Below are 20,290 nucleotides of genomic sequence, written 5' to 3' on the forward strand. Positions count from 1 at the left end.
CTACTACGTTTCAGACACTGTGCTGGATGTTAGGATATAAGAGTCATCAAAAAAGACAAAAAAAAAAAAAAGCCCTCTGACATCATCCATTTAATCGAGTAAGACAGAAAATAAACAAATAAGGAAGATATGTAGTGTATTAGAAGATAAGGAAGTGCTATGTAGAAAATTAAAGCAGAGGGCAGTGACAGGGTATTGGAGGCTTGAAATTTTAAATAGGGTGGACAAGGTAGTCCATACTGAGACAAAAGCTGACATTGAAGCAAAACTTGAAGGAGATGAGAGAGCAATACTTGTGGGTATCTGGAGAAAATCATTTCAGGCAGAGGAACCATTAAGTACAAAGGTCCTAGGGTTGTAGACTGGAGTTTCTGAGGTCAGTGTGGCTGTAGTGAAGGGAACAATGGGGAAACGGAGATGAGGTTAGGAGAGAAGTGGAGGCTGGATTGTTGGAGTCTTGGGCAGCCACTGGAGAGTTCTGAGCAGAAGTAACATGGTCTGATTTTCCTATTCCTGTTTTGGGAACAGTCTGTGGAAAGGCAAGAGTGAAATCAGAAAGGCCAGTTAAGTGGCTACTGAAATAATTCAGATAAGAAGCAGCAGGGATTCTGATCATCATGGAGCAGTAGTGGTGGTGAGAAGTGTTCAGATGATCCTAGATGTATTTTGAAGATAGGACCAACAGGATTTGCTGAAGTATGTGTGTGTGATGAAGAGAGAGAGGGGTGGCGGGGGAGAGAGAGAGAGAGAGAAAGAACAAACTGAAGATTTTTGGCCTGAAAAACTAGCATAATAAAACTGTCAATAAGTAAGATGACGACGACCAAGGAAGGAAGGAATTTGGAGAGGGAGGGTGAGGGGAAGGGAGTGTAGGAAGAATCACAAGTTTCACTTTACATGCGTAAAGTCTGAGCTGTCAGAATTCTGAGTAGAGATGTGCAAGTATTGTATGTATGAGTCTGGAGCAGGAGAGAAGTCTGGGCTGGCAATTATAATTTTGGAACTTGTCAGCCTTGAGACTGAGCGAGATCACCAAGGGAGTGAGTGCAGACAGAAAGTAAAAAGTCCAGAGAGTGAGTCCAGTACTTAAAAGTTAAGGAGATGACGAAGGACTAGGAAAACAAACTGAGAAGAAATATCCAGTAAAAAAAAAAAAAAAAAAAAAAAAAAAAAAGAAAGTCAGAAGATAATGGTGTCCTGAATGCCAGGTGAATAAACTGTTCCAAGGACAGAGTGATGTCAAATGCCACTGATTAGTCAAGTGAGATTTGTCACTGATTGGTCAAGACTGAGAATTGCCTGAGGTTCAGAAACATGAAGGCCATTATGACTCGACAAGAGCAGTTGTCACTGGATGGGTCAGACTGAAAGCCAGATTGGAGTTAGTTCAAGATGGTGGGAAGAGAAGAAAGGAAGAAAATGAGCAGTGACAACCCTGGGCATTTTCCCATAAAGATCAAAGAAATGGGCTGGTATTTAGAAAGAATGGGATGGGGAGAGAGGAGAGAATCAAGAAAAAATATGTTTTAAATGCAAGAAGCACCTTCCTTGATTTTTTTATGCATAAGTCACCACTTTAAAATAATTATGGTTTTGTTTCTTCCTTTCCAATCCTTATTCTGTTATTTGATTTCTTCTCACATCCTGACTAGCTCTCCAGAACTAGATTGACTAGAATGAGTTATCCTTCTCTCTTTTTATTTGAAGAGAGTTTTCTGACTTTTCAGTGTAAGCATAATGTTTGCTCCAGGCTTTTGGTTAATGCTCTTTATCAGATTAAGGAGGTTCCATTTATTCCTGTTTTTCTAAGAATTGTTTAATTTTATCAACTGATTTTTCTATCCTCTTGAGATAATCCTATTTTCCCCTTTAATCTGTTAATGTGGTGAATTACAGTAATAGATTTTTCAAATATAGAACCATTATTGCATTCCTGGAGCAAAATAAAATTTGTTGTTTATTTTAATGCATTTTAAAATTTGGTTTGCTATTTTTAAAGTAGTTTTAGAACTATGTATCTATATGAGATTGGACTTTAATTGCCCTTTTTCCACTGTCTTTGCTTGGCTTTGATATCAAGTTATACACAGTAGTTTCATAAAATGAGTTCAGAAATGTTTCCACATTTTCTGTTATCTGCAAGAGTTTTGTAATATTGTGACCTAATCCTCAAAGATTTCATAGAATACTGTAAAACTCTCTGGCACTATAAATTTGTGTATTTTAATAGATTTTTAAGCTACTGATTCAACCTCTTTGAGGAAAATTAGGAATGTTGCTTCAGTCACTTTTGGTAAAGTATATTTTCTGAGCAATTTTATATTTTATCTGAGTTTTCAAATGTATTAGTATCAAATTGTTTGAATTATTATTTTTTTGGCAGCATCTGTATTCATTGATATCTTATCAATATTTTCAAAGCTTTGTCTTCTACTTTTCAAAGTTTTGATTTATTGATCATCTGTATAGGATCATTTCAAAATGTCATTAATTTCTTTTTAAGTCTTTACTACTTTACTTTTTGTACTTTCTATGGCTTTATTCTGCTGTTCTTTTTTTTAGTCTCCTCAATCATATAATTAGGTTATTGATTATTTTAACTTTCTTATTTTCCAATATAAGCATGTAAGACCATAAATTTCTTGCTAAGTAACATTTAGCATCATTCTACGAGTTTTGAGATATGTTTTTATTGTAAATTCTAAATATTTTCTTAGTTTTATTGTGACTTCCTCTGACTCACAAGTAATTTAGAAGTTAGTTTTAATTTCCCCAAGAATTCTTACAATCTTTTTGTTGTTAAGTTAAATCTTAACTGCATGTAGTCAGAGAATGTGAACTGCATGATACTAGTTATTTCGAAGTAGTTGAGACTTGCTTTGTTACAGAGTTTATGGCTAATCTGTGTAAATAATAATAGCTAATACTTATGTGGCAGAAACTGTTCTAAGAGCTTTCCACATGTTAATATATTTATTTCTTTCAGTAGATTTTTGAGATAAGTATACCAGTTTTATAGTATTCCCATTTTATAGATGAGGAAACAGGCATAAAAAGGTTAATAATGTAACTTGACCAAGGTTGTATAGCTAGTAACTAGTAGAAACAAAAATCAAGCCCAGAATGTGAGTTCAGAAACTATTCTTAGCTACCAAACTATGCTGCCTCTTTTTTTTTTTTTTTTTTCTTGAGTCAGAGTCTTGCTCTTTCGAGTGCAGTGGTGCACTCAACCTCCGCCTCCTGGGTTGAAGCAATTCTCCTGCCTCAGCCTCCTTGGTAGCTGGGTTACAGGTGCCCATCACCACACCTGGCTAATTTTTGTATTTTCAGTAGAGATGGGATTTCACCATGTTGGTCAGGCTTGTCTTGAACTCCTGACCTTACGATCCATCCTCCTCGGTCTCTCAAAGTGCTGGGATTACAGGCATAAGCCACCGCGCCTGGTCTATGCTGCCTCTTTAAATGTTTAATATGTTCTTGAAAGGAATGTGTATTCTCTAATTATTGGATATCTTAATATCTATATTATTATATATTAAATATGTTGATTAAATAACTCTTGTTAATGATATTGTTCAAATTTTGTATATCCTTAGTAAGTTTCCATTTGTTTGGACTGTCAGTTACTAACAGATATGTTTTACATTTTCCATTATAATTTTGAGTTTGCCAATTTCTCCTTGTAATTTTGTCAAGCTTGCCTTTATTCATGTAGGGGCTTTTTTATTATGATGCAGAAGTTAGAGATTGTTATTTCTTTCTTGGAAAACTTTTCTTTTCATTAGTATATACTGAGCATTTTTATTCCTAATAAGTTTTGCCTGTTTTCTTTGGAGTAGAAGTTATCTATTTTTTCTCTATCTTTTTACTTTTACCTTTCTATGTCATTGTGACTTAAATGTAATTTGTAAATGTTATATAAGTAGATTTTTTCGATAATCCAAATAGAAAATATCTGTCTTTTAATTGGTAAATTTAGTCAACTCACACTTACTATGATAAGCTATCTATTTGGATGTATTTCATTTTATTTGTGTTATATTTTCTGACTTTATCATGTTTATTTTTATCTTTTTTCTGAAAATTTTTAATTGACTGAGTTTTTATCACTTTATTTTCTGCCACTCTTGGGGCTAGTGGATTGATGATTATGTATTCTATTTCTATTATTTTAATATAGTTGTCTTTAACATTTTAGCAAATATACTGATGCTATTTCATCAATTCTAAGATAGACATTTTCCCATATTAAAATCTCTGAAATAAATGTATGTTTTATAATTGATGACAATCTTCCAATTGCTGTTGGCCAGGCGGTACTCATACATAGTTGTCATGGCCTCCATGTGCAGGAACTGGTCATATTGTTCTTCATATTGTTACCATTCTAACTGAATTGGATACCTTATTGTTCCTACCAATTTTGAGTTAAATATCCATTTAAAATGTTTTCAAAACTACTAGACTATAATGTGGCACTGAAACAGAAACTTATTGTGTATGCAGAAAGGCGTGCAGAGATAGCATCATGGTATATAAGTTTTATATTAGTTAACCAATCATTGGGGGAATGACAGCAATTCCACATTTTCTTGCAAAATAATAACTGGGCACTATATGGAACCTAAAAAAGATTATAGTTTTTGTTACTGAGATATTGGTAAAAGATCACCTATTACACTATAATAAGTAATGCAACTGAGGGCAGGAGAAATGGACAGTTCTCTTAGAATAGATGAAAGAAATTTCAAGGAAATGAGAGTCTAGTATGCTCAATTAATATCCTGTATAGGACTCTCTTGGAGGCATGATGCCCCTCACAATTTAACTGGCAGTCTCTTCTCTTTGTTTATGACACACGAAATAATCATAGATCTTCTCATTGATGCCATCTTACATTTGATTAATTGCAGTAACTATGTCTAAAGTTATTCAGGAACTCTATTCTCCTCCTATTCCTTGAAGTACCTTGGAATACTTTAATGCCCATCTTACATGTTATTAACCAGCACTTTTATTTACTTGTGTAACACCCTTGAAACTATTCTTTTTAAATGACAGGCTTTTAAAAAATATATAGTCAATGCTTGCTTAAAGTGCCTAATATTTCCCTGTTTCTTTTTTCACCTTTATTTTTTTATTGACTTTCTTTTGTTTGTTTTCCAGAACCCAAGTTCTTGTTTTCTGAACTATACACTTTAAAAGTACCTTTAGCAAGTGCAGTGACATGTCCCTGTAGTCCCAGTTACTCAGCATGCTGAAGTAAGAGGATCATTTGAGACAGGACTTTGAGGCTACAGCATGCTATAATTGCATCTCTGAGTAGCCACTGTACTTCAGCCTGGGCAACATAGCAAGACCCCATCTTTGGGGAAAAGAAAGCCCTTCAGTGAAGGTGCGTTAATGATAAACTCTCTAAATATTTGTTTTTCTTAAAAAGTCCTTATTTTTACCCTTAATTTTGAATAATTACCAGAATATGCATTTCTAGCTTGGCAGCCATTTCATTTCTCAGTAGTTTCTATTATTGCTGTTATGAAATGTGTTGTCAGTTTAATTGCCATTTCTTTATACTCAATCTACTTTTCTCTCTATTTAATATTTTCCCTGCGCCTTTGGTGTTCTATGGTTTCACTATTACATGTCTAGATGTGGTTTTATTTGTATATTCCTACTCAATCCTTATTGTGTTTTGTGAGTTTGAGGGTTTTATGTCTTTTTTCAATTTTGTAAAGTTCTTAAACTTTTTCTCAAATATTAACTTTTACATCTGATCTTTCCTTTTGGAAATCATATTTATTCACTCAGTTGTGCATCCAACAAATATGTATTGAGTACATACTCTCTTCTAGCAATATTCTAGGCATTGAGAACATAATAGTATAAAAAAAAAAGACAAAATCATCGCCCTCATATCTGTCATATTCTATCTTATTTTGTCTTCCATATTTCTTGATCTATTATATTTTCCAACTCTATGTGATATATTATTTTCTCAGCTCTATCTTCCAATCCATTAAGTCTTTTTTTCAGCTCTATCCATCCACTGTTTCATCCATCTACTGAGGTTTTAATTTCTAGAGGGTTCTTTTTAAAAAACAAAATTTCTGGTTTTTAAAAAAGTGACTTGGTCTTTAAAAAGAAAAATAATTATTCTTTATACATTGACTGATTTTGAACATATAATTTAATAATTTGAGGTCAATAATTTCATTACCTGAAATTTTTAAATATCTAATCTGCTCTGTGTTTAATCTGTTGACATGTGCTCATATTGGCTTATTTTCTTGGGTGTTTTGTAATATTAAATTTTTAAGTTTAGCATAAATAAGATTTTATTTGTGTAAGTACTGAGTGGTCTGGATTGAGTGTGGTACCTTCAATGTAGTTTATATTTGCTTCTGCTAGGAATCCCAGCAATATTGTCAGTTCTGAGCTCACTTGTTGTTAGTGGTGGTGACATCTTGCCTTTGGAGATTCTTGAAGTGATAGAATAAATGGCATAATATATCATTATATACACATTGTGTGTGTGTGTGTGTGTGTGTATGCTTTTAAAAGTGGAAAGAGGGATAAAAGTATACAGGATTATTAGTATGGATGCCAATGTAGAATATGACTATAAGAGGGTAATAACTATGTGGTCCTTGTGCCGTACATTATTAAGTAGTTGTGGAATAAATGTATAAAAATATCAACCACACGAGAAAATGTTTGTGAAGAAATTCAATTACCTCTCCTCCCTGACATCATAATTTATACCTATAAAACACTGCAGACACACCAAAAGGGTCCCAGAACTGATAAACAACTTCAGTAAAGTTTTAGGATACAAAGCTCAATGTACAACAAGCATTAGCATTTCTACACACTAGTAACATTCAAGATGAGAGCCAAAACAAGAATACAATCCCATTTACAATAGCTGCAAGAAACTAAAATACCTAGGAATGCATCTAACAAAGGAGCCAAAAGATCTCTGCAGGGACAACTACAAAACACTACTGAAAGAAATCACAGGTGACAAACAAATGGAGAAATATTCCACGCTCATGAATTGAAAGAATCGGTATCATGAAAATAGCCATACTGCCCAAAGCAATCTATAGATTCAACACAATTCGTATCAAACTATCAACATCAGCTGGGTGCGAGTGACTCACACCTATAATTCCAGCACTTTGGGGGGCCAAGGCAGGTGGATCACCTGAGGCCAGTTTGAGACCAGCCTGGCCAACATGGTGAAACCCTGTCTCTACTAAAAATACAAAAAATTAACTGGGTGTGGTGGCACACGCCTGTGGTTCCAGCTACTCAGGAGACTGAGGCACAAGAATCACTTGAAACTGGGAGGCAGAAGTTACAGTGAGTTGAGATCACATCACTGCCTTCCAGCCTGGGTGAGAGAGTGAGACTCTGTCTTAAAACAAACAAACAAACAAACAAACAAAAAACCTACCAACATCATTTTTCACAATATTAGAAAAAACTATTCTAAAATTCATATATAACCAAAAAAGAATCCAAATACCCAAAGCAATCCTAAGCAAAATGTACAAAACTGGAGGCATCACATTACCAGAACTTAAACTATACTATAAGGCTACAGTAACTAAGACAACATGGTACTGGTATAAAAACAGACACATAGACCAATGGAACAGAATGGAGAACCCAGAAATAAAGCCGCACACCTACAACTATCTGATCTTTGACAGAGTCAACAAAACTGAGCAATGAGGAAAGGACTCCCTATTCAATAAATGACTAGCCATATGCAGAAGAAAGAAACTGAATTCCTACCTATCACCATATACAAAGATTAACTCAAGGTGGATTAAAGATTTAAATGTAAGATCTCAAACTATAAGAATCCTCAAAGATAATCTAGGAAACACCATTCTGGACATTGGTCTTGGGAAAGAATTTATGACTAAGTCCTCAACCGCAATTACAACAAAAACAAAAATTGACAAGTGGGACCTAATTAAGATAAAGAGCTTCTGTTTCTGTAGCAGTACCATGCTGTTTTAGTTACTATAGCCTTATAACATAGTTTGAAGTCAGGTAATGTGATGCCTCCAACTTTGTTCTTTTTGCTTAGGATTGCTTTGGCTATTCGGGCTTTTTTTTTTTGGTTCCATATGAATTTTAGAATAGTTTCCTCTAATTCTGTGAAAAATGATGTTGATAATTTGATAGGAATTGTGTTGAATCTATAGACTGCTTTGGGCAATATGACCATTTTAACAATTCTGATTTTTCCAATCTATGAGCTTCTTTCTGCACAGCAAAAGAAACTATCAACAAAGTAAACAGATAACCTAGAGAATGGGAGAAAATATTCGTGAACTATGCATCTGACAAAGTTCTGATATCCAGAATCAGTAAAGAACTTAAACAATTTGACATGCAAAAAACAATTAGTCCCATTAAAAAGTGGGCAAAGGACGTGAACAGACCCTTTTCAAAAGAAAACATACAAGCAGCCAACAAACATGAAAAAGTGCTCAACTTTACCAATTATCAGAGAAATGCAAATCAAAATCACAATGAAATACTATCCCATACCAGCTGGAATGACTTTTGTTAAAAAGTCAAAAAATAGCAGATGTTGGTGAGGCTGCAGATGCAGAGAAAAGGGAAAGCTTATACCCAGTTGGTGGGAATGTAAATTAGTTTAGCCACTGTGGAAACCAGTGTGAAGATTTCTCAAAGAACTCAGAACTACCATTTGACCCAGCAATTCCATTACTGGGCATATACTCAGAGGAAAATAAATTATTCTACCAAAAAGACATATGCACTTTTATGTTCATTGCAGCACTACTCACAATAGCAAAGACATGGAATCAACCTAGGTGGTCATTAACAGTGGATTGGATAAAGAAAATATGGTACATATGCACCGTGGAATACTACACAGCCATAAAAAAGAACAAAGTCATGTCCTTTGCAGCAACATGGATGCAGCTAGAGGCCATTTATCCTAAGTGAACTAAAGCAGAAACAGAAACTAAATACCACACTTTTTTTTTCACTTATAAGTGGGAGCCAAGCATTTGGTACACATAGACATAAAGATGGGAACAATAGACACTGGGGACTCAAAGAAGAAGGAGGGAAGGAGGGAAGGAATGAAAATCTTCCTATTGTGTACTATGCTCACTACCTGGGTGACAGGATCATTTATGCCCCCAAACCTCAGTGTCATAAAATATACCCTTGTAACAAACCTGCTCATGTACACTCTGAATCTAAAATAAAAGTTGAAATTATAAAAAATTTTTAAAAAGAAAGTGAGAGATAAATACGTTTCCAGACAAACAAAAACAAGGAATTCATTGACAACAGAGCTACTCAACAAGAAATGAAAGAAATTCTTCAGAGATAAGGAATATAATACATTCAGACACTTTTATCCATCCAAAAAAAATGAAGAACACTGGAAGTGCAATAAAGATATCTATTAGAAAGAAAGAGAAAAAGAAGAAAGAAAGAAAGAAAGAAAGAGAGAAAGAAGGAAGGAAGGAAAGAAAGAAAGAAAGAAAGAAAGAAAGAAAGAAAGAAAGAAAGAAAGAGAAAGAAAGGGAAAGAAAGAAAAGAAAAGAAAGAGAATTTGTAACTCACTGTAGGTTATAAACCCAAAGCTGGCTTTTAGGGTTATGGTATCCTTAAGGGAAGTAAAAATAATAGCTAACATTTATCTGCACTTACTGCGCACCAGGCACTGTTGTAAATCCTTTCCATGTATTAACTCATTGAATACTTGCAACAATCCTAGGGGCCAGATATTAACAATATTCTAACTTTAAAAATTAGGAAAGAGAGGCACAGAGAGATAAGTGATTGCCTGAGATTGTGGAGCTAGTAAAAGCAGAGTGGAGCCCTTAGCATGGGCATTCTGAGGCAGTCCATGTTCTTAACCACTATGCTATGCTGCCTCTAAAGGAAGGGAGGGAGAAATGATCACATCCTCTGCCTTAGGACATCTCCATTGTTCTCTTTCAAGTTTCCATTCCCATGCCAAATTCATTCTTCCCACCACCAAATGCTTTATTTCAGGTATTCCCTCCCTTTTGCCAGTGGGCTATTCCCTGAAGACTGCTTTTAGCATAGGTAAGAGTGACTTAAAAGGTTAATGAATGATGAAGTGGAGGTGTAGTGTCTGTGGTTGAGTGAGAGTGAACCATCCTGATAAACAAGCCTGGAGCAGCACAATTTGTAGCTTTTTCATTGTCCTACTTCTCCAATTTGACACCCCACCACTTTAGGCTAAATTACTTTAAAATTGACAATGACTAGGTCACTGTAAGAATGACTCTCTAAATCTGGCTTGATGGGTTTGACATTAAGTAGATCTGGCCCTTAGAAGTTGCTCATTTTAATATGCACAGGTACTGACCCAATGTCCAGCCCAAACATAAACACATACACACATGTATTTCAAAAGAACAGGGTATTTTCTGGAATGCAAGTCAGAAAAACCCTAATTGCACAGCTGATCCTTTGCCAAAAAGCTTTAAATGACTCGATTATACCACTAAAACAGGTTAAAATTTTTTTTTTTTTGTCTTTTTGAATATTTGTTAAAGGAAGCAGTTAACTGTTTATTCAGGTTTTCCCCCTTTTTGGAGGAAATCTCATTTTGGAGAATTTTTTCTTCATGCCATATACAGAATTTGAATATATAAAATTTTTGAAGTTGAAAAATCTCTTTGTAGTAAAGTGCTGCGTAATAAGAAATTCATAGCTTTAAGAGGCTCACAGTAATATCAAAGTTCATAACTGATGTATCTATGCCTGATATATTACTATATTTGCTGCAGTTATGAGCAATGTGAAGTAATTTATCTTTATGGACAGCTGCTTAACTTTTCTAGTTAGAAATCATAGCATATTTGCCTTATGTTCAACAACGTCACTGACACGATCCTATACACAATGGCCTCATTCGAAAGGCCCCTTTCAAAATTCTATGATAATTCATTACTCTCTTAGCACGGAAACTGAATCTTAGTGTTCATGACCAAGACACAGATGCCTGTCATATGTTTTTCATTGAGTTGCACCTTCCACTTTTATTGAGGCTTGTTTCATTCAGACAAAAATCTCATTGCCATTTATTAATAAACTATTATTTGGACGTTGTTTGCTATGCTTCTCAGTGTCATCTATATAAACTCTGTTCCCAGGAAAACAGACTCTGAAATGGTGATTACCATGCAGAACATTTATAGGGGAGTGCTCTGAGAAACAATACCTGTTAGGGAGTGGATGAAGCAGGATTGGGCAGAGGAAAACTTTGCACTGTAATGCAGCTGTGAATAAATAAAACAGCCTCAACTAATCTCACAGGGACCTCTGGAACTGGGATGACCCTTCAGAGTCATCCTACCACAAGGGACCAGGCCTTCATATCTCCATGAGGACTAGTCATTGAATGCAGGTTGTCCACTGGGAGGAGCAAAATGTTGAATGAGGCCATTCCCTTTGACCACAGAAAATTTCTATAGGCAGGCTCGGCTCCAAACCAACAGCTGGGAGAATGAGTACCTAGGTCCTGGAGCGGGGATTTGGGCAATGTATCATCATTTCCACTATAGTCTACCCCAGCACTGTTCTAAGTGGTATGCTTTGTATAATAAGTTTATCCTGTGTGGAAACAGCTTCTCTGATAAGCTGATTGATCTCTTGTTCTGAGGTAATTTATAATAAGAAAGTTAGTAAGAGGATCTAACATGTCTGTGATTTACTGGTTTCCCTGAGGGATGGTGCCATTCTTCAGGCCCAGCATTAGCTTCTGTTGCTGGCAGATTTCACATGAGGGCAGTGTTGAATGATGCATAGCTTCTATCCCTCACCATAGCTATTCCATTTACGTGCCTACTGGATCACACTAGAGTGACTGATGACAGAGGCTTGATGTCATATGTAGCTGAGCCATTCTCTCTACTTTGTGTTTTATTGCCTCCTTTGTGATGAATGCTCTCATGGACATTAACATGGGATAAAAAAGATGTTTATACTTTGTGCCCAAGTCATGTGTCCACTACTCCAGTTCTTATCAAGGCTGCAATTGGTGTACATCATCTCTGTGGTAGGCTGAATAATGGCCCACAAAATATGTCCCTATCTTAAACCCCAGAACCTGTGAATGTAATCTTACATGGGCAAGGAACTTTTCAAATATAATATAATTAATAATCTTGAGATTGGGAGATGATCCTGGATTATATGGGTGGGCCCAATGTAATCAAGAGTCCTTATAAGAGGGTAAACAAGGTCAAAGGTAGAAGGAGAAGTGGGAATGATAAAAGCAGAGGTTAAAGTGATGTGCTTTGAAGATGGAGGAAGGGACCATGAGCCAAGGAATGCAGGTGGCCTCTAGAAGCTAGAACAGATTAAAAAAATAAAATGTCCTCACAGCCTCCAGAGGGCACCAGCCCTGCTGACACCTTGACTTTAGTCCAGTGAGACTGATTTTTGACTTCTAACCTCCAAAACTTTAATTTGTCAACACAAATTCTTGAGCCACTAAGTATGTGATAATTATTTGCAACTATAACAAAAAGGCAAATGCAGTGTCCCTCCTCTACCACCTATTCTGGATTTCCTTCATCTTCAGCTAGCACCTCTGTTGATCTAAGTTGCTTCCTAGTTGAGTTACTCAGATGAGTTCCTGGACTCCATTCCTTTCTCAGGATGTGACTGCTCCATTGTCCATTTACCATCAAAATTAGGCAAGGGAGTGCCAAGAGATATCCCCATTGTGTAACAGCAGCCTACTGTCTTCTAATGATCATGGCAAATTACTCCTGCCAGGTTGGCAACTCCTTTCTTAATCTGCTGGTCCCTTGACACAAAGAACCTGAGGTGACTGGGCTGTTGGGCTCATGCTACCTGCAAGGAATACAGTACCATGCAGTGGTCACTGTTTTAGTATGTGTATTGCCCCTTGGAGGATGGTGTTTCATCCTCAACAAGATATAAGGTTGAGTTGCTTCTTTGCAAGCCTCCTCCATTGATTTATCAGTCTAGTAGTATTGGGGTGGGGGCAGAAGAGGTTATGGTATGTGATAGAACCAGTGAGTCCCACGATCATGTGCCTACTGCTGTACATCCTTTGCTATAAAATGGTTATTTAGTTTGATGCAGTGTTATGTAGAATCCTATGTCAGCAGACCAAATACTCTGTGATCTCTCAAATAGTGAATCAGGCTTAAGCCCTGTGGGCAGAAAAAAACAAACCCAACCTTGGATTACATGTAAATTTCACTCAATATGATTGATGTCCCTTCTAGGGTGGAAAAGGTCTAATGTAAATAACTTGCCACCAAGTGATTGATTTGTTTCCTTGAGGGATGGTGCCATTCTGAGGACTCAGCAGGGGCCTCTGTTGCTGGCAGATTTACATCAAGGCAGTGCTGGGTGATGCCTGGCCTCCATCCCTCGCCATGGCTACTCCATTTATGTGCTGACTGGATCACACTGGAGTAACTGATGACAGAGGCTTGGTTGGTGTCATTTGGCTGAGTCATTCCCTCTGCTTTGTGTTTTAGTGCCTCTTGTGTAGTGAATAGTCCCATAAGCATAAAAGATGTTTATGCTTTATGTCCAATCCCATGTGTGGATCCATGCTTCTTACCCAGAGCTCCTTATTTCCAGTTTCTCAATCTTTCTTTTTCTTTTTTCAGGCCCTTGGCCATTCAGCCAAGTCATTTCTCTTGCCACACAAAATTGATGATCAGGTGCATGGCTGAAGCTCTGACCGCTGGGAGAATGTTCCCTCACTTTTGTCTTTCAGGGTCACCCCTGAGTAGGTGTATACATAAGAGAAGTCAAATTTTGAATTGCACCCACGTTTCTAGCCAACCCATCAGTAAACCAAGTTGAGACATTTTCCTCCTCTGTCAACTGGCCATGAGGGAATCCCTCATGTGGCCATAAGTGTCACCTGAGTGTAAGATGTTATTTCTATAGTGGTTGATGACACAGGGGTCCAGGTCACCTGCTCACACAGCTTATTTGTGCACTCTGGCCTTGTTCATGTCTGATCCAAAATGTACCACTTCCTAGTAAAATACTTGAACTTCAAAAGTTAAGAAAATACTCAAGCATAATATGAGCTAATATGACATGTTTAAAGCCAAATGTATCCATCATATCACTTTATATAAAGGGTAAAACTCACCTATTTTTTTAAAAAAGACTTTTAGATTAGATTACCAGGCAAAATCCAGCAAAGAAGAGACATATATTTAATGACTTAGAAAATGTAAAAATAGGCTGGACATGGTGGCTCACACTTATAATCCTAGCACTTTGGAAAGCCAAGGTGGGGAGGATCACCTGAGCCTAGGAGTTCAAGACTAGCCAGGGAAAAATAACAAGACTCCATCTCTACAAAAAAAAAAAAAAAAAAAAAAAAAAATTAAATTAGCTGGGAATGGTGGCATGCACCTGTAATCCCAGCTACTCAGGAGGCTGGGATAGGAGGAACCCTTGAGCCCAGGAAGGTGAGGCTGCAGTGAGCCATGGCACCACTGCATTCCAGCCTGGGTGGCAGAGAAAACCTGTCTGGAAAAAAACCAAAAATTAAAAATTAGAAAATCTAAAATAAAAAGGTGCAAAATTAAACAATGATTTACTTGACTATAAAACACATGTGAATAATTCAAATTAAAGCAAATCATTTTGATGTTTACCACAAAACCATATCACATATTCAAACCTAATATATAGGCTATTTCTTTTCTTTTTTTTTTTTTAACATACCATGCCAGATTCACAGATAAAGCACAGAAAATGATCCTTTGACACAGAAAATGAATGCTCAGTCAAAACTAATCCTCTTTGCTTAAAATTGTGAGAAACCGTTTGCCCACTCATTTGCTAAGGCAGGGCCCTCTGTTCTCAAGTGAAGATCAGTGAGGTCTACATGTAGCTCCACTATGCTTAAATTGTTGATTATGATAGAATCGTTTGGACCCAGACGATGATCAAGGACTTCTGTATACCCTATATACTAGGCATATTTTTTACTATTAAGAATCGTTGAATAATGCTACGAAATTGTTTCCTAGAAAGTTATATAAAGAGAGTTAACGACTCATTTGATACAATATAGGCTATAAAAGAAATTTTAAAAATAAGAATAAAATAGGCAACTGATATGAGGAAAATGTAAACCAAAAGGAACAGGGATCATGTTCTTTAGTCAGATAAGAAAAAAATTCATGCCAGAAGCATTCAGTAAAATAAAGGCACTTTGTTTTTTTAATGGATTCAGTTCACAAGAGTTATAAAGATTAAGAATATCTTTATGTTAAATTACATAGCAATAACATTCACAAAAGAAAAACTCCAGGAGATACCAGTAAAAACAGATAGACACGTTAGTTGCAGGAAATGTTAATTCACTTCTGTTGGGCCACTGTAAGGTCAAATAATAAGTAAGGTTATAGAGAGCTTAAATCTTCCAAAATCCTTTTATGGAATTAGCGTAAAGTTAATATGAAACCTGACCAAATATTGATGCGAAAAATTTTAAATAAAATATTAAAAACAGAATTTAGCAGCACATTAAAAAATTATTTCCCAAGATCCAGTACAACACGTTCCAGGAATGCAAAGTTAACTAATATTGAGAAATTTGTTTCTGTAATTTATCATATTGATAGATCTAAGGACAAAAATATTTGATATATCTATAGATGCTAAAAAGGCATTTAATGAAATTCACAATTTATTCTTTACTTAAAAATAAACTCAATAAAATAGCAATAGATTGATACCTCTTTAATATTGTAAATTATAATGTTATAAAATCTTTCACCCCAAAGGCCAGCATAAATGCTTACTAGGGAAATTAAATCAAATATATAAACTTTGAAAATGGAAAGTGATACATTCTATATGATTTAAAACATTTACTGTATTTTTTTTTTATTTTGGTTTTGACCATAAAATTTTATGCCAAAAATCAAGAACCAAAACTAGGAACTAAGCTAGCATTCTTGTTCTAATTACTTTTATATGAACTAGCATAGAATATTCTAGCCAACATAATAAGTCACGGGATATATAAAATATATAGATCTCAGAAAGGCTGCATAAAACACAAAAATCTTTCTAGAAAACCCAAGATGATGAATTGAAAATTTATCATAATTAAGTATAGTTAAGCTAAACAGCAAGTTACAAAATAAATACAAAAAGCAGGACATGGTGGCTCAAGCCTGTAATCCCAGCACTTTGGGAGGCTGAGGTGGGCAGATCACGAGGTCAAGGGATCGAGACCATCCTGACTAATGTGGTGAAACTCCGTCTCTACTGAAAATACAAAAAATTAGCCGGGCGTGGTGGCACGCTCCTGTAATCCCAGCTACTTGGGAGGCTGAGGCAGGAGAATTGCTTGAATCGCGGAGGCGGAGGTTGCAGTGAGCCGAGATTGCACCACTGCACTCCAGCCTGGGTGACAGAGTGAGACTCCATCTAAAAAACAAAATGAAACAAAACAAAAAAACCCAATAGGTTCATTTAATCAGCAAAAACTAATAAAAAGTTCTAATGAGAAAAAAATATTTTGTTAACAACAACAACAAAAAGACAAAATACACTAGGAAACACAGTTAAAAATTTGTGAAGCTCAATAGCAAAGACATGGAGTCAACCTAAATGCTCATCAATGGTACACTGGATAAAGAAAATGTGGTATATATACAGCATGGAATATTACACAACCATAAAAAAGAACAAGATCATGTTCTTCGTAGGAACATGGAGTTGGAGTCTATTATCCTTAGCAAATTAATGCAGGAACAGAAAAACAAATACTGCATGTTGTCACTTTCAGTGGGAGCTAAATGATAAGAACACATGGACCCATAGAGGGGAGCAACACACACTGGGGCCTATCAGAGGATGGATGGTGGGAGAAAGGAGAGAATCAGAAAAAATAATTAATGAGTACTAGGCATAATACTTGGGTGACAAAATAACTTGTAAAACAAACTCCCATGACGTGAGTTTACCGAAATAGCAAACTTGCACATGTACCCCTGAACTTAAAATAAAAGTTTAAAAAAATTTCTGAAGCTTACATAGAGAAAGTTGCAAAATTAGCATTGTAAAATAATTGAGAAATGACAGACAGAAAAGACAGCCCTGAAATAGAATCTGATATATTTAAAACAATTACTAGGAAATGAATTATTCGCTAATTGGTAGCAGGAAGATGAAGTTAGCTATTTAGAAGAAAATGTACATGTCTACTTATTTCCATAAATACCAGATAGATTTAAGAGCTAACAAATGGTTAAAAGATAAATTTCTAGAGTAATAAATGTTGAGTGTTTTGTGAAGTTCTTTTTAATCTGGAAAAAAGTAGAGATGATTTTTATTCAACTTTTGAATAAGGAAAACTTGAAGTTAAACAAAAATCTGTTACAGGAATCACACAGAAAGAAAGGAGAATGTGTGGATGATATCTGCATGTGCTTAGAATGCCTCTGTGAAAACATAAGGATATGCTGAACCTGGCTCCCACTGAGGAAGGGGACTGGGATGGATGAGGAACGGGACTGACAGGGAGATTAACTTTTCACTGTAAACCCTTTCTTTGCATCTTTTGAATTTTTGTACCATGTTTATGTATTACCTTTCAAAAACAATGTAAACAACTTAAGTTTCCGATTTAGAAAAGGAAAAACAATGAGGCCCCCCAAATTGACAAATTTAATTACTTAAAATCTTAGGATGTCGTTGAATAGCAGCAAAAAACAAACAAACAAACAAACAAAAACAAACAAACAAAAAACCAAAAAAACACAAAAAAAACAAACAAAAAAAATAATGAAACATGGAGATATATATGCAGCCAAATGTCAAATGTTCACTTATTATCCTTAATAGAAAAATATATTGTACCAAAGAAGGTTAAAAAAAAAAAAAATGAGGTCACCTAAAGAAAAATATACATAAGGTACAGTGGGTAGTTCCCAAAGGAGAAAATACAAACAGCCCATAAACACAGAAGCATTCAACCTCACTTTTGGGCAAAGAAATTCCTAAGCAAAATAGCAATAAGATACTGTTTCTCACTAACAAATTAGAAATATTATAAATACTCTGTTCTTGTAAGTGTACAATAAGATCATGCTATTACCCAGCTAGAGGGAGTTCAAATTCGTAAAACCTTTCTGGAACATAGTTCAGCATACCTAATTTGAGCCTTAAAAATGTTCCTGTCCTTTGTCTCAGAAATTTTCACTTCTGGAGGCTCTAGTATATAAATAATTTGCAATGTAGAGAGAGCTTCATGCACAAGATGTTTACTGCCCTATTAGTTATAGCAACAGCAACAGAAAATTGTTACAACTGGAGTTTGGTGTAGTGCCGAAAAACCCCGTCGTTTCCCGTCTCTAATCTCACATGATGATGTCAGACTCTAAATACTTTCCTGCTCTATTATGTTTTCAGTTTTGTGAGTCCACCATGTGAAGTTCACAGTCAGACCAATTTTCCAAATTAATGCAATGGGCCTGTTTTTAACATTTAGATGTTTTGGAGGTCCCATTATTTCTCAGTAAAGATGATCAGGTATTTGAGGGAGAATTAAAACAGGGGAATGGAGGAAAACCTGGTTGGGGAAAGCTAAAATGGGTTTTGTAGTTATCTGAGTTGAAAAGGGAGAGATGAAATGATGTGTTCCATTATGTCCAGAAAGAGGGAGAAAACTAATGAGGGGAAATTGAAGGGTAATTTGAAACATTTCACAAAAGTTGCTGAAATGTCAGAGTAAAAAGTAACCCCTGCCCTGTAATGGACTTAGAAACCGAAATAGTCTAAAGATTAAACCCACTTGCAAATGAATAGTTAAGCGCCTGTGGATTCTCAGGGATCCCTGTCTAAGGGTGATAGTAGAACCTGCTCCATTTTAGCATGTTTGAGTATCTGCCTCTTCCACAAGATTAGGATCTCCAAGGAAGAAAGCCTTTACTGTATTAGGCTTAACACCCTCACCCCTTGGCACACAGCCTGGTGCACCCATTTTCTAAATGACTGAGTTAGTATTTTGTCCTTTGAAGGATAACTTTCTAGAGTATTATTTAATATGAAGATTTTCTTTCCAAACAGGATTACCAAACCAATAACAATGACCAGGCAGTAGTTGAAATCTGTATCACAAGAATCACAACAGCCATCAGAGAGACTGAATCTATTGAAAAGCATGCAAAGGCCCTTGTGGGGCTCTGGGACTCCTGCTTGGAACATAACCTGAGACCCTTCGGGAAAGATGAAGACACTCCTCATGCAAAAATTGCATCTGATATCATGAGTTGCATTTTACAGGTATGTCAGTGTTCAACATCAGGCTATTTGATACTGAGTTGGCAGCCTAGGTGAACCTGTGATATCTCTGAACCAAGAGCCAATGTTTCTGTAGCATTTAGATACTGTAAAAAGACACCACAAGCCATCAATAGCTAAGCTGGGAGGGCTGGTAATTAATAAACTGAGAAAGTTCTATAGAGCTCCTGCTACATGCAAGACACACAGTAGGGAATTCAAGTGATACCACTGCAAGCCTCTAATCTGTTTGGAGAGTATACATATACAAAATTAAGAATAAAGCAATATGTGCCAAGACCCACAGGAAGAGTACTAAAAAATTCAGAAGAGGAGAGATCTCTTTCATCCAGGGAGAACACAGTAGAAGCAGAAAATGAACTGAGGGGCAGTGAGCTCGGGGTGTAGCAGGGAAAGCAACTAAGTCATTTCAGACATATTTCTATGCGTGTTGAGAATTTTTCTTGATGGTATTTGCCTGTTCTGACCACAGTTAATTCTTTCCTATGGTGTAAATGTGAATTTGGAGTTTTAGCTCAGCCAGTAATGAGTTGTGTAACACTGCAATGTTGGGCAAGTCACTTAAATTCTTAAGCCACAGGGTCCTCCTTGTGAAGTGCACGTTAAATGACATTGTCTATGACAAATTTACCAACCAGACATGATGATAGGTGTTTTTCAAGGAAGAATTTTATGATCAAATAAGCTGGGAAACAATTCGTGTTTTCCCTTTTGAGTGATCACAATGTTTCATGGCACATTAAAGTTTCTGTAAAGTACTGCAATAAAGAAAGCTGGTTAACCTTGTTTAGGCCAGCATTTTCCAGTCTGATTTCACCATGGAATCTCCTTTCTCCTCCCCACTCCCAACACAACACTGTGAAAATCCCTCAGAACCTGTGCTCCACTGAGCACAGGTCAGGAAATTCTGGTTATG

The 20,290-nt window shown here is 36.0% G+C and overlaps 1 protein-coding gene across 7 annotated transcripts in view; it reads left to right on the forward strand.

Moving 5' to 3' along the window:
• Positions 1–20,290, forward strand: part of VEPH1 (ventricular zone expressed PH domain containing 1) — a 246,439-nt gene that overhangs the window by 14,454 nt on the left and 211,695 nt on the right. For all 7 annotated transcript variants that reach the window (XM_009201463.4, XM_009201468.4, XM_003894911.5 and 4 more), the window contains one exon: positions 19,141–19,356. In XM_009201463.4, coding sequence (XP_009199727.2) covers positions 19,141–19,356 — 216 coding nt within the window. The remainder of the gene's footprint in view (positions 1–19,140; positions 19,357–20,290) is intronic.

Source organism: Papio anubis, chromosome 2 (assembly GCF_008728515.1).
Source record: "Papio anubis isolate 15944 chromosome 2, Panubis1.0, whole genome shotgun sequence".
NCBI classification, from domain to species: domain Eukaryota; kingdom Metazoa; phylum Chordata; class Mammalia; order Primates; family Cercopithecidae; genus Papio; species Papio anubis.